Source organism: Falco punctatus (genome assembly GCF_963210335.1).
Source record: "Falco punctatus genome assembly, chromosome: 4".
NCBI lineage: Eukaryota > Metazoa > Chordata > Aves > Falconiformes > Falconidae > Falco > Falco punctatus.
The window spans coordinates 24,052,194-24,079,813 of record NC_137583.1 but is presented as its reverse complement, the minus strand read 5'-3'; the positions used below and the strand labels follow the sequence as shown (position 1 = coordinate 24,079,813).

Genomic DNA, 27,620 nt, shown 5'->3' with positions numbered 1-27,620 from the left:
ACAAGCTGTGTTAGTGGTGGTGACTAATTAAGATTAATTACAACAGCAGCATGACAGATGCAAAACAAGGAAAGGCTAACAAGGGCTGGGCTGACCTTAATACCTGTGGGCTGGTCTACCCAGAACCCAAACACGGGACAGGAGCATCACCTGAGGGATGTGGATAGATCAGCTTGAGGATCAGAAGCATGCTGAGGTCTGAAGCACATGCAGCTGGCCAAGGAAGAGCATAGAGACTGTGGCAGAATTTCACTGGAGCTGAGCTTTCCCCCCATTCACAGCTTTGCTCCCCCACGCTGACCACAATGTATCTCAATGGCAAAACAGACTGGAAATGTTTTCTTTGAACTGACCTTGCTGCTAAGATAACAAACTGTTAGTATCATCCGGCTGGGAAGGAGCAGGGAAGAGGCAACGCTTTTCAGGCATGATGATGAAACATGAAGAAAAAGCAGGTCCGGTTGGGCAAACAAGATCACCTTAAATCTGTTCAGTGCAAGCCAGATCCTCTCTAGTCAGTAGTTTTGTCCTTGAGACATCAGGTAGAACAGGCTTAATTGCGTGCTTGGCATGCAGGTTGGTCCAGCATGCTGGTGGCGTTCTGGGACATCTTCGGGCCTTCATTGCGACGTGTTGGGTATCCAAGGAGTAGCACATTCAGTAGCTGTGGCTGTTGACAGAATCAGATACGGAATAGGGACCCCTGGCCCAAGGGACACCAAGCTATGCCTTGTAAAACGTCATTTATCTGCTGTCAGCGCAAGGAAGCTGTTTATTTTGCCTATGGCCAAGCCCTGTATCCATCGTACATGTGCCCTGGCTAGGCTAGGCTGTGTTTTAAGCTTTTCAAGAGGGGAATTCTGTGCACTGTGTGGAAACAATATAATTTTTACAGGCTTCTCAGGTGCCCACCATCTGAAACTTAAGCCAAAATAACTAAATTGATTTTAATTCAGCCTTGTTGAAGTTCTGATGCAAGTCACCCTGTGAACTTTCTGTGTGGAAAGAACTAAACCCCCAAACCATGCTGATTTTAATTAAAAAGGAAGTAGATGAATTTCATTCTGAAATAGGAGTTGCTTGTGAACAGTTTTGCACAGAAAAAATTTAGCTGTGAAATAAAACCAGCTTCATGCTTTGATTCCTGCGTGCAGACTCCAGCAGACAGCTAGCAGGTTGGAGTCCGTAAAGTCGGAGGTTCTCTGTTGCTTTGCTCACTGGTCCCTTTCTGTATTGTATGCATCCCTGTCTGAAGAAGTCAGGCCACAATTAGGGTAGGAAAGCCAGAGCACCATTCTGGTAGCGCTTTCTATTTCGTACGTGTGTGGCACGGTTTGGTGTGTGGGCTGTTTGCCGTAATGCAGGGACACGGCTGTAGCTGACGGCAGCACGATGGAGTCCATAGAAGTGTTGTGATTTGAACTGGTGCCATTGTTTGTCACGAGGTATTATGGAAGAGGATTAATAACTGTGAAATTAATTGTATTGATTAGAATAGTATCTACAGATACATTGCCCAGGTTAAACATAATGGCAATAATCATCCCCTGTGTAGCAGTGGCTGGAGGCAGCTCTCCCTTTCCGTGGGGAGCGCTGCAGGGGGAGGCTGTCCCTCCATGGCGGGTGTTTTCTGTCAGTACCAGCTCTAGAAGTCACTGACTATCCCGTGGTAGAAACGCGTTGATACGTTGCTCTGTGTCACTCTGTAGAAATCCTCTGAAAAGGGCATGTTTGCTTTCACGCTCCCTTGGAAGACCCGGGAGGTGGAGGTGAGCCCATGTCGGTCGATGGATTTGTCCCTTTCTCAGACCTGGCGCTGTGGTTGTCCCTTAGGCTAAGCCATAGGCTGCATCCAGGGAGGAGGGGGCTGGAGTCTTCAGCAGGCTTTCACCTATGGCCGTGCTCATCTCTGCTTCACCCTGTGTGCTGGGCTTGTATTTTGGTCTCCTTGACTTCAGGAGGGCCTGAGCCTGTGCTTAATGTGGGTCACCCAGTTTTGGTCTGGTTTCTCTGGTGGATCAGAACCTTAATGATGGGCTGCTGAGAAATGTAAAGCACTTCTAGCTGAAGACAGCAAACACTGCCATTTACAGCTGGTATTTTGGTAATGGCCTTTACCCAGAACGTGTTATTAATATTGGAAGACACAACTTGTGTTGTTAAATAACTAATGAGCGTTGGGATGTATTTTTCTTCATCTATTGCAACTAATTAACTTATTTGCAGAGAAGATCCCAGGGATGCAGCTGTGGCAGTTTTTCCGTATGACACAGTAGCGTAAGACAGGGACAGCGTGACTCAATTGCAAGCACCAAGAAGGCACGGATCAAAGGGCTGATGGTGCGGTGCAGGTAGTTCCCATTCGAAATTAAATTAAGGCAGATATTAAACCAAACAGAAATATCCCCTGAATTTCCAAGAGCTGTGTGGCATGGCAGCTGGTGAGGAACGTGGTCAGCACAGTGAGCTGTTTAAAGCACGTTTCAGCAACATGCATGCTGGAGTTTGGGGAAGATATTTTAATGGAAATTAGGTCCTTTGTGCTTTGTTAAAGAGACTTTCAGAGGACTTTTAAACCTGGTTCCTGTGTTACCTTTTCAGGTTCAAGCAGGGACAAAATACAGAGGAGGAGAAAGGACCTTTGTTAAGGAAGGTTTCTCCAGTCATTAGCAAATAAGTCAGTAAGAGCCTGTGCAAAGGTACCAGATTGCAGTGGGGCTGGGTACCCCCCTTGCAGCACCCTGCCCTGCACTCTGGCTGCTGAGGTGTGTGTCGTCCCCCCCCGCCCTTGCAGCTGCGGGACCCACTGGAGTCAGTGGGAAAAGGGGTGATGGCAACGTGTCCCCAGGCTGGCGGCAGAGCGGTGTAGCTGCGGGTGGACAGAGAGTACCGATGAGTTGTGCTGAAGTCTTTCTGGTTAGGTAACTGTCTCATAACGTTTAGATTTCACAAAAATAATGCAGTTTGGACCACTGTTTAATTGTTGGGGTTTGCTGCTGCGTTGTGTTAGAGGCTTTCTGGGTGCTGGAGAAACCTCTCTCATTGCTGCCTGACTCCACTGAAGCGCAGGACTTTTCTTTTTCACGTTTCCCCCAGAAAGATGGAGACAGCGAAGATGAGGAGTACTCATTGAAGCCCTCTAGTCTTTCTTCTTAGGAAAACCCCAGAAACTGTTTTGTGTGTGTCCTGTGACATTCACTGCAGAAACTGCAGTTTGAAATGTGTCTTGGATCTATGTTAGAATTTGCAGGATTTTTAAATAAAGAAGCTCAGAAACAAGGCACAAGCAGTTGCTTAAAATTGTAACTCCCAGCGATGGCACATTTGGGTTGATGCTTCGATGCGGCATTTGGAGCTCATTTGCAGCTGACGCTTGTGCTTGGCAAGAGGAGACATCATATGTTTCAGCCTAACCTCATCCAAGTTAAACACTCCTGGTTCCTGCTGATGACTGCAGCTCAGGAAAACCCTGTATTTTCTTCATTAAGGCTTATGCAAAGTTACTCTGCGTCTGTGGGTTCCTTCTCCTTTTTAACCTGTGGCCTTGAGGCAATCCTGTCCCAGTGCTGTTGCCAGTGGTACCTGGGCACTGTGCGTGAGGCTGATCTTCAGCGAGAAGTCAGGCATCTCCATCCTTGTCAAGACAATGCGGAATACAACGTCCAAATCCTGAAGGGAGATGATGAAAGGGGACAACGTGACTAAAGGCATAAAGAGAGAAGAGCAGATGTGCTCCTCTTGCCAGCTCCATTAAAATGATCGCAGTGTGCCCTTTGGGCTTTTGTATCTGAAAGGAAAGGCTGTGGTAGAAGTTTTGCCTGCAGGAGTTTTCCTGGCAGTAGATCAGCCTCCTCTATCCAGAGTCACTGGTGGTGATCTGGAACTTAGAGGGCTCGGTGCTGCTGCAGTCTGCGCTGATGCTGCTTACCCACAGCAGCAAGAGGAGAATTAACTGGTGATAGGAGACAAACTGCATTTCTGCTTGGAAAGCACAGCTCCACCACCTTGCAGGTGAGATGTGCTGTCAGGATGGTACAGCAGCGGTTATGCTGATGGGTTTGCTTAGCAAGTGCAAGTGTGGGAACAGAGCGGTCTGGCCAAAAGTGACTTCAGGTCGACTTTGACCTCACAGTCTCTCATCATGGAGACGCTTATCTCAGCTGCAAAGCACTGGAAGTTATGTCTCTTTTCCCTGTAGGCAGAAGGCGCACAGTGCTCTTTGAACACAGGTGTGTGCTGGAGGCACATCCTAGCCTGTCCCTGCAACAGGGACTGCATGGGGATAGCGGTACTTACACTGGTTCTATGCCGTTTTGAAATAGGGCTAGTGATGGCATTAATTTTATAAAGTCATAGAAATGTTTGGGTTGGAAGGGACCTTGAAGATCACCTAGTTCCACCCCCCCTGCCATGGGCAGGGGCACTTTGGGGCTTTTCCTTCCCACTTTGTTGTCGCTTCATGCCATAGTAGCCTCAGACAGCCCTGGCACAGCTGAGGCTGCTCCACGCTGCCCGTGGCTGTCATCTTCTTGTGCACTGATGCTTCATGTGGCCATTGGGCAGGGTGCTCACAAACTTCTCTTTCCTCAGGTGATGAAGACCTACCACATGTATCATGCAGAAAGCATCAGTGCTGAGAGCAAGCTGAAGGAGGCAGAGAAGCAGGAGGAAAAGCAGTTCAACAAGTCGGGGGACATCAGCGTGAACCTTCTGCGGCATGAGGACAGACCTCAGCGGCGCAGCTCTGTCAAGAAGATTGAGAAAATGAAGGAGAAGGTGGGTGAGAGGGAAGGACGGGGAGCCAGGCTGGGAGCTTGGCTCTAGCCCCCTCTGCTTCTGTGCTGCTGCTCCCCTTTCTGTGGAAGGGCTTAGGGAGGATGTCGACCCGTGTGCTTGTGCGTTGCTGAAGGGCAGGCTGAGGCGGCCATGATGAGCCTCTTTGCTGCTTCCTGGCTGTGGAGGCGTGCCAGAACTAGCTGCTAGCGAGGATTTGTTTCAAAATCGGGCTGGCGCTGCTCAACAACAAATGGGGATGGGGGACATAAGGCAGCGCAGCCTTTGGAGGGGGTGGTGGACCCGCACGGGAGCCACATGGCCACCCATGACATCTGCTGTGCTGGTCTCTGGAGGGAGGGCTGGGAAGGGCGGCTGGAGGGGCCTCGGAGGGTGACGGCTCTGAGAGCCCGTGGCAGAGATGGGCGGTGGGAGGTGCTGGTACACCAGCCGCTCGGCCTCACGGTGGCCTTCGCCATGTGCTGGCTGGGACCCAAGACCCAGCTGAACACTGAGGAGGGCAGCGCGGCAGGGTGTCTGGCTCGGCACAGCGATGCTTTCTGATACAGACCCAGGCCCCTGCTACGGGGGGCTGTGGTTTGTTCATGACTGATATTTTTTAAAAAAGCACTTTTAGCCGTGAACAATAGCTGTCCCAGGGTTCCGTCAGAGACTCGTGGCAGGCAAGGAAAGGTCGGATATATAAATTAACAGTGTTTCTTCTGCTGCAGACTCTGGGAGTTAAAGTGCAGCATTCAGTTGGCTTTGCTGGTCTTAACTCCTTTCTGGCTTCAGTAGATCACAGAATCTCAGAAACTGTAATTTTTCTGTTAATTTTGGAGAAATAGCAATAGCCTCCTGAGCCAGGACGAGTTTGCTCGTGTGTTGACCTTGGGGCATTGTCTAGCAGCATGCTTCTTTGAAGGATTAATCTTTGGTGCTAAACCTTTAGATTAGTGGTCTGCCTGGGCAAATGCCCCAGATCTTGAGCACATCTGCTTTCCTACGCAGTTTTGAATTCTGGGTCCTGTTCTAAATTTTGTAGCTTGAGCCTCTGGGCCAGATTCCACTTTGATACAGCTGCATAAATCTGGAGCAAGTCCAAATGTACATCAGCATTTCTGAGAGGAAAATTTGGCCCTCTAATTTTGATTGATGCCAAAACCTCCACAACTGCACAGATAAAGGAAGAGCAGCTGTGCTCAGGGTGCACGGGGTACATCTGAGCAGAATGTGCTTGTTGTGCCTTGGCTGACGGTACCAGGGGCGTTCAGATGCAATCTCCTCCATCCTGGCCAGGGTGCCTTGTTTCATACCCTGTAAAAAAATTTATTAATTAACGTCACACCCAAGCTGCAGGGTGCTGTGGGGCCCAGCAGCAAGAGAAGCTGTGAAAGTAGCATCCTGTTTGTGCTCTGACATTCCATTTTGCTTTTTCAGAGACAAGCCAAATATTCTGAAAACAAGCTGAAATGTACTAAAGCCAGGAACGACTACCTGCTGAACCTGGCAGCCACCAACGCAGCTGTCAGTAAATACTACATCCACGATGTCTCTGACCTCATTGATGTAAGTGCTTCCCCCCTGCATGTGTCCTGCCCGTGTTCTACTAATGAGTGCACAGCTAAATCTTAAGCATGGTTTGGTCCTTCAGTGCACTCTCATGTGGTGGTAATGAAGGGCTATTTGTTGGCGCTTTAAAATGTGCTTACCCGGGGCCTGAAAATGTGCTGTAAACTTGGATATTTTCTCCACCCCCCCTACCTGCCCCCCTCCCCTCCCCTCCCATGACATTTTTTCCCTCCCAGCTGCACACATGCATTTGACTTTCCCCTCAGTTGATGCAGGCATATATGAACAGAGCTAGAGCTGCCATTGTATGGGAGTCATAGAATCATAGAGCAGTTTGGGTCAAAAGGGACCTTAAAGACCATCTAGTTCCAACCTGCCATGGGCAGGGACACCTTCACTAGCCCAGGTGGCTCCCAGCCCCGTCCAGCCTGGCCTTGAGCACTGCCAGGGATGGGGCACGCACAGCTGCTCTGGGCAGCGCTCTGTCAGCCTCCTCTGAACTTTATGGTGGCCTTGTGAGCACACAACAAAGTAATTGATTCATATGTATGCTACATATAAACTTCTTTCATCAGTGTCTGGGGAAAAAAGGTGGAGTTTTTCATAATAACTGCGGGGTATGAACCAGCCTGAACCAAATGCTTTTCTGGACACATAAGCAGAGGAGGCTGGATGGAACTGCATGGTTCAGGCATGTCTAATAGACAGTTATGAACCAGAAATTGCCTGCATGTTTTCTGCAGCTCTCATGCTGTATCCCAAGCATGCTAAGGTCTGGTTCTTGGTGCATGTTGGCTCTGCCTTCAGAACTGCACAGACACACAGTGCTTTACTTCACGTTGAAGTGGTGGCTTCATCTGCTGTGGCAGAGCACAGAGCAGGGTGTCCTGCGGCTGGAGCTCCACAAAGTCCAGAGCCTTTGGAGAATTTCCCTTGGGACAGGCCAGGTGAGCCTGAGGTTTCTTCCTGGCCCATTGATTAATCTGCATTTGAAACAGATAAACTCTAATGAAGATCAGATACGTCCTTGGTTTTGTTGTTGAAACAGAAGATTTATTATTTTTTTTTCTACTATATGCATCTGCAGTTTCTGTCAGTACAAGCAGGCGCTTAGCTGTCCTCAGCTTTGCTGGCAGTTAAGCACATGTGGAAGTGCTTTCCTAGCAAGGGAAGGTGCTTGCTGAGTTGTATGACCAGAAATGCTCATTGTGTGAAAATAGCCTCAGGGCAGGAACTGCTGGAAGCATTTTCCTAGTGATGGTAGGAACTGAACCCATGTGTGTGTCGGTGACACCTGCGAACTGCTTTTAAATGATTTGAGAGAAGGGATTTCAATTTCTTCCTTTAATAAGCATATTCATAGTGGTATAGATTGCACAATGCAGAGTTTCTTCCTGCTAGAGTTGCTTCAGTGAGCACATAAATAACTGATCTATCAGTCCTGAGTTAGTCTTCTGGCTTCATCATTACTTAAATGTATAATTTTAAAATGTGCTGGAGTTTTTTCTCCTTTACTAACCCACTAACTTGTATTTATTCTTCTAAGCACTGAATTAAAGTAAGTCTGATGCAAAACCCCTGGTGATTTCAACATTATGAGATATGATAAAGTATTCTTAGTGTGTCATTTTTGTTTTCTTTATTATTTAAGATTTATTTAGCCATACTAAAAAGAGTAACATCTTGGTCGCGGAGCCATTTGAACAGCAAAGTATGATAATGCTTGGGTTTATCTGTAGGGTTTCTGCTTTTGTTGTGTATGTTCTCTCTCTCTTTTCTCATTTATTTTTTGAAGCAAGAATGAATGACTTGCTTGGAGTTTTGGGGACTTTGATTTCCCAGAGTTGCCGAGTTCCATTTTAGTTCTGGCTGTTTATTCAATTCCTCACAACTTAACTTTACTTGCTGACACTTCCACTGGAGTTAGCAGATGGCTTTTCTTCCCTGCTCTAGGAATCCCTTTAGGGGACTTTAACTAAAGCATCTTCAACTCTGCACAGCTAAATTCCTCTAATTATATGTTCTTTCACCAAAGAAAACAAAATATCGTATGTGTGAGCTGCACACCAGTGTCCTAATTTTAAATCCCCAAAGGAAGAGCAGTTTATTTGAACAGGCTTTTGTACAAATTCAATGTATTTTGCAAAAGCATGGCAAGAAGGGTTCCGACACTCTCCAGAAGACGGGGATCGCATTTGCTGTATCCCACTATTACTGAAAGTGGTTGGAAGAAACAACAGCCATGGGATCCCACTGCGCTGGGCTTTCTGTAGGTGTGTAATCCATGTAAAGGAAGATGAAGAAAACAGATGTTTTTAGATGTAGTTTTAAAGTTAGTGTTTTAATCTTAGAACGTTTAACAATGATAAGGAGAAGGGTGCCTTTCACTCTGGGGAGTGAGTGCCATCGGCCAGCCCCGGCTCTGTACCACGGCAGGATGTGGGTCCTCTGCCCCGTGGGGCAGCCCTGCTGTTTCACAGGACACGGCAGAAGAGCTCTGAGCATGGAGGGAGGATTTTGCCTTCAGTAGAGAATCTGAAGAGCTCTTGGCCGCAGCAGTGTGAACGGAGCAGGGTGATGCAGGGCCCCGGGCATCTGCGCAGGGGGAGCTGTGCCTGGCCAGAGGAGCGGGTCTGCAGGAGGAGGGCGAGTGCAATGAGGCTTCATGGTAGGAACAGAGGTTTGGTTTAGCTCCAAGCCTGGCTGGCCATGCTTTAATAGGATTCTAGCAGTGTCCATGTATTACAGTTATGCAAATTCTCCCTGCTTCTCCACCCTTCGTCACCAAGGGTGATGATTAACGATGTACCAGACTGTCTTTCCAGGACATAGGAGGGGTGATGGGAGGCTCTCACACACCCCTCATATCAAGCACAAATTGCCATGTGCAGTTTTATGATTTGTACACAAATCTGAACAGTCAGGACACTGGAGCAGCTAATTTAGCAGTGTTTTCCCCAAATCCCAGATGGCTTAGTGTCATCTGTTAGGTACAGCCTTGACATTTCTTGTGCCCTCGGCATCACTGCAGAGTAGTGACTTCTATAACAAAGCCGTTCTGCTAATCTCCCGGTCTGGTGAGAAGGAAGGTCCCAGCTGCTCTGGGAGAGAGTGAAGAGTCCTCCCAGGGCTGCAGTTTTAATGAGAAATTTAAAACTCGATCAGAGGAGCCATGGAATGGCACAGAGCGCCTCTATCCCTCCCTCTGTCTCCAGTGGCCTTTTGTTTTGTCCTGTAGAAAGGAAGAAAAGAATATAGAGGCAGATCAAATTAGACTTGGACTTAAAGTACACTGTTGTGCCTTTTCCCTTGAAAGAAGCATGTGTTTACATTAAAATGCCTGGGTTCGTCTCTCATTTCTGTCATTAACTATGTGACCAAGTTAATCTCTTTTGGCCATGTATGTGAAGTGGAGATAAAGCTGCTTATCCATCCCTCTGGAATTCTGTGTGAAATGGCCGCAAAATATTTTGAAGTGGTCACATGAAAGATGCCGCTGGATTTAGCCGAGTAAAATATAACAGTTGGTGTCAATACGTGCTGATCCACCAAAACTTGTTCAGCCTCCTGTAAATCCTTTTGAAACAGCAGCTTGCTTCTCTGTGGATTAGTGTGTTTGCTGTGTTTGAGACAAGCAAGCAAGTAAAGGAGGGGAACTATGAGGAATTTAATATTACACATTACTACCAAATTGTTCAGACCCTGGAAAACTTAGCTGATGGCATTGTCGTTTTTCACATGGTCAAGTGATGCTTCGTCAAGTTAGGACACAGAAACGGCGGTCACAGTTGTTACGCCAGTAATCTTCCGTTTGCTTTACTTACAGTGAAACTCTAGGTTTTGCAGCAATGTCAAGGGAGTGGAGGCCAGAAAATACAATATAGGTAAAAATGCATAATATATCTTTAAAGAATGTGTAAAGAAAATATAAGGAAGAAAGGGAACGGGGCAGAACAGATAAGGAGAACTGTTTGTTTCCAGCTGGCGCTGGGTCTGCGGGGGACTGGGAGTGAGGCTGCTGCTACCTGGTGAACTCAGCCATCGATGGCAGGCTGGCTGCGACACTCGGGCTTTACTCCAGGGTTTGCCCCGTGCTCGGCACACAGTCTGGCCCTGTGCGATGGCCGTGTCCGACAGCCTGGCTCAGCCGGTCCCACTACCACCGTGGCTGTATCTTTTTGTGGGGGGGTTCAGCCTCCCAAATAAGAGGGAGGCTCAGAGGTGCTGAAGCCACAGACTGCTTTGTTAGGATCTATTTATTTAAGGCATCTCCTGGCAGCTCATGTCATTGTTGTTTCCATCAGTGGCTAGTTGCCTGGGCACATCTGTGCCTGCTGAGCCAGCGCCGACGGCAGCTTTGCTGTGCGCAGCGCTTCCCCTGTACGATTACACAGGGATGTTCCCCTGCCCTGAGTAGCTCTGCATGACTACGCTGGCTTTAATGAAGAGATACTGATTTATGCAAGCAGAGGGTCTCTTGTGGGGCCTTACTCTGTTGTTTGAAGCAATTTTTCCAGCATAAAGAACCTTCCACTTCCAAAGGCTCAGAGGTTCCTCCTGCGCTGTCCTTTGAGTGGGCTTTCTGCCAGATACCAGGCTCCTGCCAGCCCTGGGAGCCAGGTATCTTTTATCGTGGAAACTGCAAAGCATCGCTGTCACGGTACCTTCATGTCGAGCAGCATCTGTAACTCAAAACTCTTGCTTGCCCAGGGAGGAGGGCCTGTATGGCAGCTTACCGTGCTGTGTGTCTGCAGCTGGGAGATCTGGCTTCGGGGTATTTCAAATAAAGTCAACAGCAGAGCAATCAAAAGAATAAACAGCTTCCATGAGGAGGAATTAGGCTGTCTCAAGAGGCTCAGTGATTTTTACTGCACGGCTGCTGCGTCCCTGCTGCCCGGTTTCCCACAGAGGCAGCAATCTGGGAATGCCACTGGCAGCCTGCAGCACCCAAGCTACAGGGAAATAGAAAATGTGTGTTTTTAGAAGGTGCGGTCACTAACTTTGCAGGGAGTTGCAAGATGAGCAGCTGGAGGGTGCCACACAGCCACCTGGGCACAAGTGCTTTGCAGTGGGAGGTTGCAGTGGGTACCAGCGGCCATCCCGGGTGGACACTGGCACCCCAGTGTGTGCACAGGGGGTGTAGGGCTTGCTGGGGTGCCTGAGTTCCTGGGGTGCCTGAGCTGGTGAAGAGCGAAACCCACAGCTGCTGTGGTTGCAGAGTTAACCCTCGAGCTTTAACGGTGGGTGCAACAAGACACGCCTGAGCTGGTGGGGAGCCCCAAGCAGTAGTCCTGGCGTGTGAATTGCCTGGGCAGGGCAGAGGTTGCCAGTGGAAATGGGTGATAAAACCAGAAATACCCTTATGCCTTTAAAAGCTTCATGCATTTTAAGAGAAAAAAATGGAAGAAAGAGGATTAGATTCATATGATTTTTCAACGCAGAGCTTCTGTGGATGAAGAGAGGAGGAGAAAAAGGTGCACGTGCTTGATTTCCTGTCACAAATTTGACATGTTTTTCATAGACTAGCACCCTGTTTCAGTAAACCTGTATTACTCTTCTTCAATATGGAGGTTATTAATAATAGCTACCTGTTTGTAACCAGGAACGACAAATCAACATACTTTAATAACTAAGTGGTTCTTAGAGTATTGTATTAAATGGAGGGAATCGAACCAATACACATTTCTTAAATTTTGCTGGTCCTGGCTTTAATAATATGGTAAAACTATTTTAAATTTTTTGCCAAAGTTTGCATGTAGTAAACAGTTTATTCTTCATGTGGATACCACAGGCTTTGGAATTGGCTCGTTAAATTAAATAAGCACACATGCTGATTGGTGTGTGATTTAGAAGTGTCATGCAGTCTGTAAATTTTACTGCCTGAAGACTATGTTCAGTCTTTGTTTGATAGACCTGGTTAGCTTAGTACAAAAAAGCAGTACTTTAGAGAAAAGAACTTATTCTTGGCATTTTGGGCTGCTTTTCCCAGTAGCTTGAATGAAGAGCCTCGACATCATGTTCTTTAAAATATTAATTTGCCAATGCATTCATCTTAAAAACAAAACACCATGCCCCCAAACGAACAAACAGAACCCCTGACCCCCAAAACCATCAAAGAACTCGTTAAAGAAAATACGCATGGGTGAGGAAGCTGCTATAGAGGTACTAAGGAGCGAAATAAAATGTAGTTTAAAAGTCCTCTGGAAAGAAACCTGCTTCAGGGACCATAGAGTTAATTAATTATAGCTAAATTTGAAAAGGGCCGCATACTTTTCGGCTCTGTGATACTTACAGTGAAGGAACCTTTGATTAGAAATAATCAGATCTCATGCTTCAGGGCGTGAGTTGATTACTGCAAGGGTCAGGGAGGATCCTGTCCTTCCTCTGCCCTATCCCCACATCGTTCCTTGTTTGGCTAAAAATAAATCAGTTGTTCAGGAGTTTTTACATCTTGGTTGCTGCCTCAGGCAAAACACTGAACGTGATTGACCAAGACCGTTTTAGAAGAGATTTATGGTAACTGTCGAGCGCTGCAGCCAGGCTGTGGCACGCATGGGGGACCCTTCACTCAGTTCAGGAAACACCCTAAAAACAGGTACTTGCCAGGGGCTGTGGGAGAAAGCCAGCCCAGTAGCGAACGTTGCATTGCCCTGGCATTACAGCACGGGCTTCCCGATTCCTGGCCTCAGACCACAAAAATCCGATAGTCACCCATATAACGTGTTACGACAGCTTACGTACTCTTTGTAATAACGGGCACGGTTTTGCTGTGAGTCAGAAAGACAGGAATGCATGGAGGGAATGCAGGGTGCTTTGGTCCCGCGCTGTCAGACGTGTGGTCGCACCCTCACCCCGTGCTGCCATTCCCCTCGCGCTGCTGACGCCTGGAGTGTGAGCTGCAGCTGAGCTGCCCTCAGCGTGGTAGGCATCCCTGGCGGTGACGCCAGCACTGGTGTCCTGTGGGCAGAGGAAGAATTTTGCTGGGTGGTGCTGAGCAGCCAGGGGACCTGTGTTCTGTTTGGTTTCAAGATCCCTCAGCACCCTTGTCATTTGGCAGAGGAGCAACTCTTTAGGTTTAGATAGACTACAAATTGCTAAAGCTTAAAAGATGGCGACAGCCTGGGGGATATTACCTTTATATTTAAAATAGTGCGCTTTCTCCTGCTGCGCCCACTTCCCAATGCTGAAAAGTTCAGCGACCTTCGAACCGCCTGTGCGCAATGGGGTGAGTGCCTCTGTCGCTGTGCCTCGGCATCCCCCATTGCCCACTCCTGCCCAGCGTCAGACTTGCTGGGGAATATTAAGGGTAATATTCATCAAAAGGAGACAGCCCTTGCATTTATTTGCTTCTTCCCATCTTTTCTGAGCAATTATTTGTGGCTGCTGATGCATCTCAGATGCATCAGAAAGGCCCTTTCTGCCTTCTCCTGGTGTGGTTTAATTTCCTTTGCTGCTGCCTGGATCCAGCTTACAGCATGCAGAGCCTGTTTGTTGTGGTGGGGTGTTGCTTTTTCACAAGCATTTATCATACCTTGGCTGGAATACCTTTTGTAACAGGGTTTGTCTTGATGCTGTTTAGCTTTGAGGGAAGCGCAGTGACTGCAGGCTGCAAAGGTGCGACTGTTTTGTTTTCTGCATATTAAATACTTAGCAAATAAATCTTCCCCATAAAAATAAATGAGAAAAGCAGCAGCTCGCATTCTCTTTGAACATGCCTCCCAAGATCTGAAGATACTTTCCAGGTATGAGTTAGGCTCTCACATAGTACACAGCATTGTCCTGGCCAAGCGTAAACATTATCTTGGTAATACATCATTTCATGCTTTGCAACAGACACGTGAAATGTGTTTTAACTGGTGAGGAAGTGAGACAGATGCATCAGTAGTTTGGAAAGCATTTTGTTCTCTCTGGAGCCCAGTACTGTTGCAGCCTCGGGTACATAAAACCCGCAGTGTTTCTGCAGAGCTTCACCATTCATATCAAACCCCATCAAGTTCCTCTGAACCTGACAGTCGCTGTCGTCGCTGCCAGCATCTCTCTCATGTGGGGACATCTGCCCATCCCATGGGGACGGGGCAGCTCTCTGCCCGCTGCTGAGAAGTGACAAGGTCATTGCTGGAGCGTGGGGTGGTTTGGACTCCCATATTTTCCACCTGCTGGATGTTGCTTTCTTAAACCACTGCTTGTTTTCCTGTGCTGGTGCATTTGGTGCCTTGGTTGTGGTCAGTGGCATGGTGTGCTTGCTGCCCCGTCGGTTCAGACCACGCCAGGCCTGGCTGCCACCAGAGATCGCCCAGGGCACAGCAGTGTGACCGCAGCCCGGGGAAGGGCTGGTGCTCCCTAGCCGCGCAATTGCAGTTAGGGAAGGGTGCTGGTGCAGGGCTGGAGGCTCGCTGGCTTTCCTCCTGGCTCTGGGCAAACCTTTTAATGTCTTTCTGTTCCCACTGTGTGTCTGAAATGGGATTACTGGCGACAGGGTTAATGGCTGGTGGTGGTCTTCTGTAGCCCCCGGCCCGCCTCCGGCGCAGCGCCATGGTGGGCGGTGGGAGACACACACACATTTGGCTGCTTCGACGGCATTTTGGCTAAAACCAGCTTGTTTGAGCTCTGGGGTGTTGGTTTATTTCTCAAGTTGAACAGTATAATATTTCCACTCCTTGCAGGGGTGTTACCAGACTTAATGAATTAATATACGATGAGCTTTGAGCTTTCCAGATGAAAGGCACTGCAGAAGGGCTAAGGATTATTATTTGTTGCTCTAATTTATTTTCCATCAAAGGGATGAGAGGGGTGAGAAAATGCCATTTGTTCTGGAACTGGGAGCAGGAGTTTGAAGTCTTTTTTTTCTTTCTTTTTCTTTTCCCCTCCCCTTTGTGTGTTTCTCTGGGAATTTTTTGGAAGTCCCTGCTCTGTCTTTTCTTCTCCAGGCAGCAGCGTGTGAAGCAGCCAGCACAGCGCTAATCACCAGAGACTTCAAGGGCCGTAGCATGTTAGGAAAGTGCCTGCCCTGATTCTCTCTAGCAACTGATTTCTGGGCATTGCAAATAACTGCTAGCTTCAGCGTGAGTTCAGCATCAAAGTAAAGGAAAGTTTTCACATGGAATTTTTTTCTCAAAAGCATCTGGCGATACCCTGAGCCTCATCTTCTCAGATTCTGTGGCATTCAGCAATTTTTCCTTTGTAATAGCTCAGGTTTACCTGCTTTGGCAACACCCACCCTTGAACAGTGGCAGGTATTTTCTCCTGGCATTACTTTTTGTGGTCAAGTAGTGACGATTTCCAGGGCGGGTGGGAGAAGGACAGCGAGGGGCCGGGAGGTGCACCAGGGAACGTGCGCAGTCCTGTTTGCAGGGCACAGAACTGGTTGGCTGCTCGTGGCAGGAGAGCAGGTCCTGCTCCGGCATCAGCATGGGGGTCTGGGCCCTGAACCCTCTCTGCCCACCTGGTAGCCCCCTCTGTGTGAGCCTGTGCCGAAGCAGGCGGGCTGCGGGCACCAGTGAGCACGGAGCTGCCAGTGGTGCCCCCGGCACCGCTGCTCCCGCACTGCCCCTGCCTGCAGGGTGCTAGGCGCGCTGGGCGCAGCAGGGCAGCTGTGCTGCTGCATCCTCTTGACTCATCGGTTTCTTGTGCAGCCATGGAGCAGTCGTACAGGCATTGGTGCTAAAACTGTCTTGGCAGAGACTCACAGCACTGGAATGAGGTTTTGCCCCAAGTGGCGAATAGAAATTCAACCCGATTCTTTGGTTTTTTGTGTTGCTTGATGATTTATTAAGGCAGAGCTATACCAGTCCTTAACTGCCTATGTTTTCAACTGAAAGACCAGAAGCTAAAAAGAAGCAGGGTAAATGTTGGATTATAACCGTTCAAAAATTCCTGCGAAAATCCTCATTATTGCAGGTGTGGTTTCACTGCTCTAAAAGGCTGGGTGGGGATGGGCAGAGCGCAGCGTATCTGTGAGCGGGGTCGGCCTGTTGTAGTTTTGCTGCTGCTTTTAGCACAGGCTGAACCAAACACAGCTCTGCGTGTGACTTGATCCGAGCCGAGGGCTGTCTCCTCGCATTGGCAGAATGCACAAGATGACTTCTTTGGTTGAAGCTGCTTGTGGCACCAGCTGAGTTTTCATATTTCACTTCAAGTTTATCAGTGCTGATGTTCTGATGCAGATTCGCTTTTTGTGCCTTTCTGCATCAGTTCAGTAATCCCCGTGAATGCTGTAGAGCTGGAGAAGGTGCCTCTGAAATGGCAGATCTCCCTGTTGGGAGCTGGCACTGCGGCAAAGTTGGTCTCGTTTTGGGTCATTGAGATTACACTAGCAATCTTTCTGCTCTTTTCTGTATCTTTTTGTGCCATGGTGGTCCTCCTGGCAGTGGTTTTGGTGGGGCTGCAGTGGGGTGGAAGCCAGCTCACCACATGCCTGCCCATGCCATGCCGGGGTGGTCGTGGTTACAGCTCAGATGGTGAGGATTTCTTGCTTGTTCTTTAATCTGTGTGGCAGCAAAGCGTCTTAACTTCTGTAATGTAAATTGTGTGTGATAGGAATTGTCACTGGCAATGGTTAGTTTGGTGCTGCCTGCCATGGGAGGTGTTTGTCACAGGGTTTCTCCCATGGAGGTGTCCTGTGACCCACAGCCCTCCTGCGCCTGGGCATGTCTCTGCAGGTCACAGTGCTTGTGTGGGAGGTACCTGAAGAGCTTCAGAGGGTCAGCGTTCTGCCCTGCTGGCCGCCTGTGCTGACCAGGGTGTGTGTGCCATGCCCCGCAGGTGCACCCATGCCGTGCTGGGAGACAGGAAGGAGTGCACTGGGGATGTAGGATTATGAAATGCCTCACAGAGGGTAAAGCCATAATTATCTAACTTTACATCCTCTATCAGTAACTGCAGGCCGCTCCTGCATGCCAAAAATAGATGTGCTTCAGCTTTGGACTGCAGCCCTTCTGTTTCACTGCACTCTCCTTACAGACCTGTGAGTGTGGCTCAGGCTGATGATGCGTTGCACTCCTGCTTCTGATGCGTTGCACTCCTGCTTCCAGCATCCTCTCTGTCTTGCCTTTCCCCGTGGAACAGCATCTGTTGATCTGTGAATTTTGGGTGCTGCTTCAGTGCCCGTCCTTGCCGCTGCTGCTAGCAGCAGGGGCAGCTGGTCAGAGCGGAGCCCTGCGGAGGTGCGCGCTGTGCTGGGGCTCCCGGTGGGGACTGGGAGGAAGGTTGCTAAGAGTTGCTTTTTGCTCAGCTGTGATTAAATGTTCATAGCAGCAAATCCCTTTGCTGTTGCTATGCTTAACATGCCAAACTTGATTACATTGAGAAGAGAGTTTAAAAACAGGCTTTTGTGTAACGTACAGTGTTTTGGCAGCAGTTAACTCCGAGTTTTATCATTTTCCCCAAGGTGAACATGAGAACGATCAGTTATGCATGAGAAGCTGCTCCGTCGCGAGAGGAAGGCAGCTTACTAGCGAGGATAGAAGGGTTTGCCTGTACTGCAGGGCATGTTTTCCAGTGCCACCTTGCTTGATTGTCCATCTGTTTTGGATAACTTTGGGAAATGGTAGGGTTTATAGTGTGTAAAAAGCACTTGTAGGGCAGTTCACAAGGCGAGAAGGCAAGCGCTGGGGCTGAGCAATGGCACAGGCCCCATTCTCTGCCATGGGCCTCTGCAGGGCACAGGCTTTGCTGTCGGTGGGGCTCCTGTGGTCACGCTGGCCCTGGGCCTGAGCAGGTAGCCAGGGAGAGCCATGCTTTTTGGATGATTTTTTTCCTCTGTCCTGTCTGAGAAGATCCCGTGCCCTTCCCAGTGAAGTGAAGGGTGTTAAACCCCGGTGCTGTGGTGAGGGTCCAGGGCAAGGTCACTGTACTGCCTGGCTTTTCGTTCCCTGGTACCTCTTCTCCTTCAGTCCTCTCTCCTTCTCGCCTTTTCATATAGTATGGCAGTGCACTGTTAAATATATCCTGGTACGTCAGGGCCAGTGTTTCTCTGGGACATGCAGTGCTTTTTTGGGCGTGGGGAGGGAGTGGTTGTGTGACTAGACCTTTCCTCCGTGTTTCTCAGTGCTGTGACCTGGGATTCCACGCCAGCCTTGCTCGGACCTTCAGGACATACCTGTCTGCTGAGTACAACCTGGAAACCTCCCGCCACGAGGGCCTGGACATCATCGAGAACGCAGTGGACAACCTGGATGCACGGAGTGACAAGCACACCATCATGGACATGTGCAACCAGGTCTTCTGCCCTCCACTGAAGTTCGAGTTCCAGCCTCACATGGGGGATGAGGTAGTGTACTCACCCGAGGGGCTGCAGAGGTGCCCACAGCCCGGCCTGGGCTGGCTTCCTCCTCTTCCTAACCATCATTGTTAAATTATTTCTGACTCCTTATCCCTCTGTGCTGTCTTCACACGCTGCTATTCATGTTTCTTTTCTTAATGAGACACTTGGCTCATTAGGGCTCCTTCTTTCAGTCTGCCTCTTGCTCCGTATCTCTCCCAATTAGGAAGCCTGTGGTTTGATTCTCAGCTGAACTGCCCAACAGATTTATAAAGCAGAGCTTTGATTTACCTGCTGTAATTGGAAGACTTCACAGTGCAGCTTTCCAATGCTGGGTAGAAAATGCTCTGCGCTGGCCTGAGTCCAAGGCACTGCTGATTAGAAAGTGGGTGATGCAGCCTCCCTGGAGGCTGTGAGGAGATTGTGGGTGCTGGAGAGAATCATGTAGCTATTTAAATGTGTGTGTCTGGTCAGTGCACGATGCACTGAACGCTCTCCTGTCTCTCTCCGGCACCATTCCTGTCTCAGGTGTGTCAGGTCAGTGCCCAGCAGCCTGTGCAGACGGAGTTGCTGATGAGGTACCACCAGCTGCAGTCGCGACTAGCCACCCTCAAGATAGAGAATGAAGAGGTAAGGAGTCGCTCTGGGTCTCGTGTTTGGCCTCGTAGGCTGCATTGCTGAGCCTTTAGCCTGTTACACAGGGGTTTTTCTGACATGCTCAGGGGCAGAATCCTTCCAGCAACAGCGCTGAGAGCACCCAGTGACCACAGCCAGCGCATGCCCGGTGCTTGGGAGCTGCCTGTTGGCCAGTTGTTTTGGCTTATGCTGTCTTCTATTTCTGATAGGTACGAAAAACTCTGGATGCCACAATGCAGACTTTGCAGGACATGCTGACAGTGGAAGATTTTGATGTTTCGGATGCCTTCCAGCATAGTCGCTCCACTGAGTCGGTCAAATCAGCTGCATCAGAGACCTACATGAGTAAAATAAACATCGCCAAGAGGAGAGCCAACCAGCAGGAAACTGAAATGTTCTATTTTACAGTGAGTCTCATCTCATGCGATACAGGACACAAAGCATTAATTGCTAGGGCTCAGTCCCATTTTAAGTGCTCATTAGTGAAGAGCAAGAACCGATTCAGTCTCTTCAAGTATTTGTCTTCTGTCTGATTTGGGTTTGGAAAGCATTTTTCAGTGGCAGGGCAGTGCATAGGGACTGACAATCCAGTGTCTATCTTGTTCTTCTCTTTGAAGGAATGACTGGAGCAACGAGTTGTGACTGAAAACTTACAGAACTCTGCAGGAGTGGCTCAGAGCAGGGTAGCAGAGTCCAGCCAGCCTTGCAGTGTGTCACTATTCAGTGGCTGTTCCTGGAGGCCTTTGCAGTTTTGAACCATCAGCCAAGCCTTCCTTTTCTGGCTTACGCAGCTAAAATGTGCCCTTGGCCCATGGGAATGAACTAAAGGCATTTGCATCTCATGCAGGGTGTTGGAGGGAGCTGCAGCAGCCTGGCTTTGCAGCGCCTTGCTGTTTTGTGCTGTGTCTCCCGTGCAGCCTTGCCTCTGCACTTCACTTCCAGGCAGATCTAAGGTTCTTTCCTATAGTACTTGAAATATAATAAGCCATCAGTTCAGCCGGAGTAGTCCTCATTGGTTAATAGGCTAAGCTTAATAGCATCTTATGATATATTACATATGTGTAGAAAATTTTCTACTTGCTCTTAGCAGTATTATTATTCCAGTTTGGGGTGGGGGTGGGGTGGGTGGTGGTGGGGGGTGTGTGTAGGAAATTGAAATTTTCATTTAGACTTGTGCTTCGGAGTGTTGTTACTGGGTGTCAAACAGTCTGACAGTGAAATGAGAAGTTGTGCTGCACAGTTAGTATCGTCCAGCGCTTAAAGCATCTGATGGTCCCCAACCTGGGAAGGTCTCATGCACTGGGAGGTCTTGCTCTGCATCACTTGTTTGCACAAAGGCAAAGCGTCTGTCAGCGGAGGGAAAGCCTCTTTTGATTTCCAGGCCATTCCCAGAAGCCTGACAAAAGAAAGCTAGCTTTGAACTCTTCTCTTTGGACCTACCTCCTTGCATTCCCAGGCAGGAGGTGGAGCTCCAAGGAGACGGGGCTAATAAGATCATCAGGACTGTGGCTGGAGCAGTGAGAAGTGACTAGACCGTGCTCAGCCCTGTGGCACATCTGATGTCTGGTTTGTTAGAGCCTGTCAGCCTTACCAAGCCCCCATCCAGCAGTCCCCTGAGCAAAAGCGTACATCAATTATGGAATATATTTTGCCAAGAGTCTTAACCCACCTTGTTTGTTTGATCTTTAATTTCAGAAATTTAAAGAGTATTTGAATGGCAGTAACCTTATCATGAAGCTCCAGGCTAAACATGACTTGCTGAAGCAGACTCTTGGAGAAGGTGAGTGGCGGGGTTAGGTCCAGGGAGGAACCTCCCAGCACATAAGACAGTTTTAAACCAGGCGTCATCTTTTGGTCTTACCTGCTGTCTGTGTGTTCCTGAGTGACTGATGGCTTCTGTGGTTGTCTGCTACTACTAAGTTTAACCAGTGTCATGCAAAATTATTACTTCCTTAGAATATTACTCTTTTCCCTCCTTTTTGTGGGTGTGCACATAGAGAAATTTGTTTGAATCTTGTGCTGTGTTACTTCTTCAGCAGCAAAGAGATTCCCACCCACTCCCAATGCTCCGCCTTTTTCCTTTCTCTCCCTCTTCTTCCCCTCTTAGTGCAGCCCTGAACACACGTGTGTTCTTGTCCTTGATACTGTGCTTCTGTGTTACAGATTTGCCAGCAGCCTTGCTGATTTAATAGGCCCCTTGCCCCCCTGGCCATAGGGTTTTGACTTGCTCTAAACTACAACTGCAAAGTCACCCTTGTTTCTGAACGAACTTTTCTATAGGAGGCTTTTATTACCCCAGATAATGTCACAGGTTTGGTTTTGAGCACATACACACGAACAGGCTTCATACCATAGAGCAGGCAGGGACTTCTGAGGTAGGTAGGAGCAAGTGGCTCCAGGTGGGATCCACCACTGCTGGGGTAGTGACATGCCACTATGTCCCTGGGAGAAGATTTTAGCTCTTCTAAAGGGTTTTTTAAAAATTGCGTTTTTTCCAGTGTAAAGAAGGTGAAGATGAGTTAGTGTCCTGATTCTCCAACAGGAGAGAATATATTTAAATTAAAATATATAAATGGTCCGTGGTCTTGTTTTAACGATGCAAAAATTGGAATTGGTGTAGGCAAGGGGAGAGCTTGTGCTTCACAGAGGTTGGACCCACCTCAGCTCTTCCTAGAGATCACAGAAAAGAGCTCTGTTTATTGGATACAGTGCTGAGACTCCTGTGGGTCGATGCAAGAAGCGATCAATCTGTTGAAGATTCATTGGATGGCCATCCGGGTCTCTCGCACAAGAGCCATACTAATGCCATACTGGAAGCATGCAGGGTCAGGTGTTTTAATTCTCTATAGAGTTGTGCAAAAGCAGCCGTGGAAGATTCTTACATGAAAACTTTCTGAATTTCTCCCGGGCAATGGGATCATCCTGCTATGTAGGCGTTCGGCAAATATTTAGCCCGTAAATGCCAAATGCTGCGTTTCAGCTTGAGCTGATTCTCATTAGGAAGAAGTCTGGATTTGCAAAACACTCCTGTGGAATTCTTTGCTTTTTCAGCTAGGAATTGGCTGCAAGCTTGCTTTCTGCAGGTGCCAAGGCAGCGCAGGAAGGAGGCATGTGTAGCCAAATGCTTCCTTTTATGTGTCTTAGAAAAAGGGAGAAGAAATCGGCTTTCCTGGCCTTGGGAGAAAGGCAAAAACAGCATGTGAAATTAGTTTAGTTTTTTTCAGTGGATTGACAAATACTTTTGAAAATGAACAGATCTTATCAGTGGTGATATGCTGCCATTTATATAAAATCCAAACACTGAAAATATACGAAGGGAATGAGAATATTGACAGCCAGAATAGAGTCTGCCTGATGGTGATTAGATGGGCTGTTATCTCACAGGAAAAGCCGGGGAACTGAATACTCCACTGCATCCTGGTGCTATTAGTGGTCCTCTGTGAGGCAGTTGGATAATCTCAGCAGCCCCTCTGGGGGCTTCAGCCTTTATTGGAGTGCCCCTTTCCTGCTTGGGTTTGGCCAACCCCCCGCTTGTGTAAACAAGCACTTACTGCAGAGGACCTGCAGTGCATCTGGTTATTTACAAGATGGTCTTCATATTGCAACTAAACCTTTTTTAATATCGGTGGGAATTGAGGATGGTTTCCCTCTCTTGTGGCTGAGTCCTGGATTTCTATCTAACACGTCTTTTAGTGGTGGGTATAGCAGCCAGCTCGGCATCTCCCCAGCCTGCTGGGCCCTTGGGCACATCCAGCTTCTTTTTGCCAGAAGCTATTGACAGCAGCGCTTACAGAACCTTTAAGTGTGTGAGTGCCTGTGCAAATGTGTTCTAACAGTCGTTCTGTGGTGACTAGCATAGAGAGATGATGGCAATTCGTGTTTTCTTACAGGTGAAAGAGCTGAATGCGGAACAACCAGGTGAGCAGTTTCTTCCCCTTCATCTGCTTCTGGGAAAGGCTGCAGAAGGAGGGTGGCTGTGGGAAGGGTGGTTTGCTTTGGTACTGACACAGCTTGGGGGCATCAGATTTAACCATCTTCTAGCCACCCTGTGCTGGCAGGATGGAAGGCCAGCAGTCCCTGGCTCCCCACATCACTGCTCGGCTTCTCAGCTGCATTGCCTGAAGTGGATTAATTAGGGTGATGACAAACAGGCCCTTGTTTTTGCTGCAGTGTAATTTCTAGCTGACTGGCTCTGAAGTACTGTGTCAGCACGGTGCGGTGCCTTGTAGCATAGCTGAGATTGGGTTGTGTTCAGACAGCGGAACACAAGGGTGTCCACCCACTCCCTGCCATCCCTCTTCGTTTAAGGACTTCAATATGTCCCCAAAAGCCTCTCCCAGCTCTGTCTCCTCTGCCTAGGAGAGCAGAGCACGTCTGCATTCATAGACTTTCATCCCTCTACAGCAGGAGATAGTGCTAGGGGGTGAGTGTAACCGGGAGGAGGCTTTGATCTGTGTCCAGTCCATAAAGCATCTCCACAGAGCTCTGGTGGCTTGCTGTGAGTGTGCTGGTTTTCTGACAGTAAGACATGGGCCAGCAAAGCCTCCAAACATCTCCCCAGAACATGTAGAACCTCTCTCTGTGTCATCTTTTTACAGTCCAGTTTCAGTGCTCAAGAAAATTTGCAATGCCAGCAAAAAAAACCCATTCCATGATGGAAATGCTGAAGCAGACAGGGAAGCCTGGGCTGCCATTCCAGGCGGGGAAGAGGCTGCCCTAGCGGAGGGCAGCGCCTGGCGCTCTCGCCTGCTGGCTGGGGGGGGCGGCTGCCGGGCTGGGCACCCGCTGGGGGGGCAGGGCAGGGCAGCGGGTGCCCCCGGGGCACAGAGGGGTCTCTCCCGCCTGGCGCAGGCTCGGCACTGCGCAGTGTGCCGCTGCACCGGTGCTCCAAGGAGCCGCTCCTGAGCGCGCTGCGCGCTCCCCGCTCCCCGCCGGATCGGCCCTCACGGCAGCCGCTGCAAGCGCCGCCTCTGGCTGCGGGTCCCAGGAGAGCCCCGACACCCTCAGTCCCCCGGTGTGTGGCAAGCCCGTGGCTGGTGGGGCTACGGATGCACCCAGGAGGTGAGCTCCGGCCCCTGGGGTGTGCCAGGCAGGGCTTTCTGCGGAGCTGGTGGGGGAGCCCACCCCACCGGCCCCGCGAGGTAAACCCGCGGGGAGGGTGGGCTCTGGTGCTGGGTTCACCGGGAGTGGGCACCCGTGGGGCTGTGGGGACAAAGGCATGAACAGCCGCCTCCTGTGTGAGGGGTGATGGCACAGCTCCTGCTGCTTTGGTTGCTTTTGTTTCAGCAGTTGTTTGTTTTCCTTTGTGAAGTAAAAGCAAGAAGCAGTCTCCTCGTGTAGGCAGTGCTGTAGCGTAGGCAGAGCAACCTTCCCACCAGCTGCAGCCAGAGGCCAGGCTGTCCCGGCCGGGAGAGGAGATTACGGCAGCAACAGCACCGGGTCCCTGGCCTGCAGCACGGGGCCGCTCAGCTGAGGGTCAGGCGGGCACTTGAATGGGCAGCAGTCGCTTCTGCTCCTCAGGTACCCGTTGAAGGAGCGGTTAGAAGCTGTAGGAGTGTAGAGTAAAATTAAAGGCACCCAATTAAGGAACCAGCGGATCACAACTGTCACCTTTGCATTACAGCTCTGTGTAAATGTACGCGTCCATTCGACTCTGCTCTGTGAGAACTTTCGCATGAAGGCTCCTAGCACTCGTTTTTGTTTGCGTTTGCAGTCATGATCTCTCCTCTGCCAGCATCAGTGTAGCCTGGAGGTAGGGGACAGGTCAGAAATCAGTTAGCGATTGTATGCTATTTTTCTCCCTTTTCTAGATCTAGACACTTTGGTCTTAATGTCCTTCGCTATCAGAAGAAGAAATCAAAGTGTGAATAGCGTTAACGAAAGCAGCCCTCCAAAGTCCTGATTGCTGCTCTAAAGTCACACGCTTCCATGGCCTCATTTCCAGAAGCCATAGGTGTCTGTTACCCTTGCTGAAGTCAGGAGGGTCTTCAAGGTCTGTTCCTGGTGACTTGATGAGGACCCTCAGTCACTAGCCGGTAGCAGTAGGGTCACGCCACTTCCTAACGTGCATGCCCACCTTTTCTGTTCTTGCAGAGATGCTGGTGGGTTTGCTCATCTGTGTTGACCATGCTCACCTTTTTGTTTGGTGTTTTGAGTAGTCTTGGGAATGCCTGCTGGTAAGATGAAAGACCATTCACATCCCTGTGGATCCCAAACAGAAGTTAGCTACAGGGAGGTGGTGTTCCTGCTTTCTTCTGTCTGGCCATCTGTGAGCAGAATGAGATCAGTTTAGGAATAAACAGGAATAGCCCAGTGTTTTTTGGGGGTAGCTGTGGTCAGTTGAACTCTTCAGCTGTTCTTCGTGCTTTTTCAGGTTGACAGAGTGCTGAACTGGTGGAGGTGGGAGGCAGGCGTTAAAAATCCTGCTGAGCACCAACACTGCATTTTACTGCAAATATGTCATTGCTGCTCCCAGCAGAAACACTGAGCAGCAGTTTCGGTATTTGGCATCTCAAAGAAGGAGAATTGTATCTGCGGATCGTGGGTACCAAAGCCAGTTGTGACCAGCTGTGTTTAGCGGTTCTATTACTCTCTGGCTTGAATGGAGCAGGTTCTGCATTCCTGATCACCATTGTTCATTCAGGCTGTGGTTGGTTGTGTAGTTACTGCTCTGTCACTCTCCAGGTCCTGGAGATGACTAGCTTTTACAGTAGGAACCAGGACTCTTTAGGAAGCCTGGAACAACAGCTGGTTAGACTGCTGTATGGGGCTGCAGCTGAGGTTAGAGTCTGTCTGATAGGGAAATATTGGAAGATTATGGGGATGGAAAGTAATGGCTAGGTTGGCTTATTGCTGCTAAATGCTTCTATTACCAAGATTAAATTGAATTTATTACTTAAATAAAGGCTGCAGGCTTGACCTTGACTTGCAATTATGTGTGCAGTATATAGTGAACCACTCTGATGTTGCTCTAGGCTGCCTACAGGTTAGCTCTGCTGCCTGTTCTGACACCTGCCAGCTGCACCCGGGCTCAGCCAGGCTTGGGGACACACAGGAGTGAGGCCGTTGCCGCACTGGCTCCAAAATGAGTTAGCCAAGTTAGTGCTAGGGTAGCCTGCTCCAGGCTGCTGGAAAAAGGGCTTTGGAGCAAGCAGAGGGCACGTCCCCAGGAGCCACGGGCACTGTGCGCGATGTAGAGGAGTGGAGCTGAGCTCTTTGCAGGTCCCCGGCCACAGGGGGAGTGGTGTCTGTGGTGGGATGCTGAGGCGTGGGCAGCTGCCGAGTGTGTGGAGCCGCATGTTGAGTCCTTACAGAGGGATTTTTCTGTTTTTTATTTCTTATTCATGGTCATAAGCTTTGAGATCTCACCCTGTCATTGCATTTATGTTTGGTGTTCTGTTGATTTATTTTGTTCCATTTTCTCCCAGGCCCCCATGTCTTCCCCCTAAGCCACAGAAAATGAGGAGACCTAGGCCTCTCTCAGTCTATAATCATAAACTCTTTAACGGGAATATGGAAACGTTCATTAAGGTACTCGCTGGCTGACAGTAAGAGTTTATGAACGCTGTGAATGTAATGGTGGCTTTCCTGTCCTAACTGCTGGCTGCTTTCCTTCCTTGGCGGGGTCTCTTGGGTCTGCCCTGCACCCAGCTGACGTGGCCAGCACGTGCTTTGCCTCGGTGGCGGTTTCTCCCCATAGCTGTCCTTGCCCCTCGCACGTTCCTTGCGTTACCTGGACCATGGCTGCCCGCGCGCCTTGTGGCCAGGGCAGCAGCAAGGGCTCTCATGGCCGCTGGCCACGCTATGCGGCACTCAGCCGCATCCCCTCGGCTGGCACCGCTTCCTTCCTGGCAAGGAAGATCAGGCAGCAAGGACAGGCCAGCCCGGCACCCTCAAAGGATCAACAGTTCCTCCCATCTTCCCTTTTTCTATGTATTTTTGGTGGTCATCTTCCCCCGTGGCTGGGGAGGAAAATGACTTGTAAGCTCCCAGAAAATGTCTCCCAGTTGTAAGGACGGACAGCCCTGAACTGAAACGCTGCGTGTATGGATGGCTGTGTGGGAGGGTAGACATGCTATCCTCGTCCTTGGAATATGTTAATGGTAACAGCCTGGCTGGCTCATCTCTGTGCCAGCTGCTGATGGGTGGCTGATGCCATCACGCAGGGCATGGTGAGTCCGAGGGCCCCTTCCTGCATCCCGACGAGGAGGGAGGGCAGGCAAGAGCCGCCAGCCTCTCCCATGGGAGACTGTTGCCTCCAAATGCCCCCAGAGAGGAGACATGGCAGCTCGCCTGCCACCCATGCCGGTGCCCATCCCCGCTTGGCGGCCAGCGCTGAGCAGCGTGGTTCCCAAAGGGCGGCTGGGCCGTCTCCTGCAAA

At 49.5% G+C, this 27,620-nt stretch overlaps 1 protein-coding gene across 2 annotated transcripts in view; it reads left to right on the top strand.

Annotated features, from left to right (window-relative positions):
- The window catches only part of SRGAP3 (SLIT-ROBO Rho GTPase activating protein 3), a 126,374-nt gene that overhangs the window by 80,489 nt on the left and 18,265 nt on the right, over positions 1-27,620 (top strand). For both annotated transcript variants that reach the window (XM_080387549.1, XM_080387550.1), the window contains exons 5-12: positions 4,591-4,776; positions 6,214-6,342; positions 18,392-18,613; positions 19,133-19,234; positions 19,450-19,647; positions 20,936-21,020; positions 23,131-23,158; positions 26,668-26,770. In XM_080387549.1, coding sequence (XP_080243675.1) covers positions 4,591-4,776; positions 6,214-6,342; positions 18,392-18,613; positions 19,133-19,234; positions 19,450-19,647; positions 20,936-21,020; positions 23,131-23,158; positions 26,668-26,770 — 1,053 coding nt within the window. The remainder of the gene's footprint in view (positions 1-4,590; positions 4,777-6,213; positions 6,343-18,391; positions 18,614-19,132; positions 19,235-19,449; positions 19,648-20,935; positions 21,021-23,130; positions 23,159-26,667; positions 26,771-27,620) is intronic.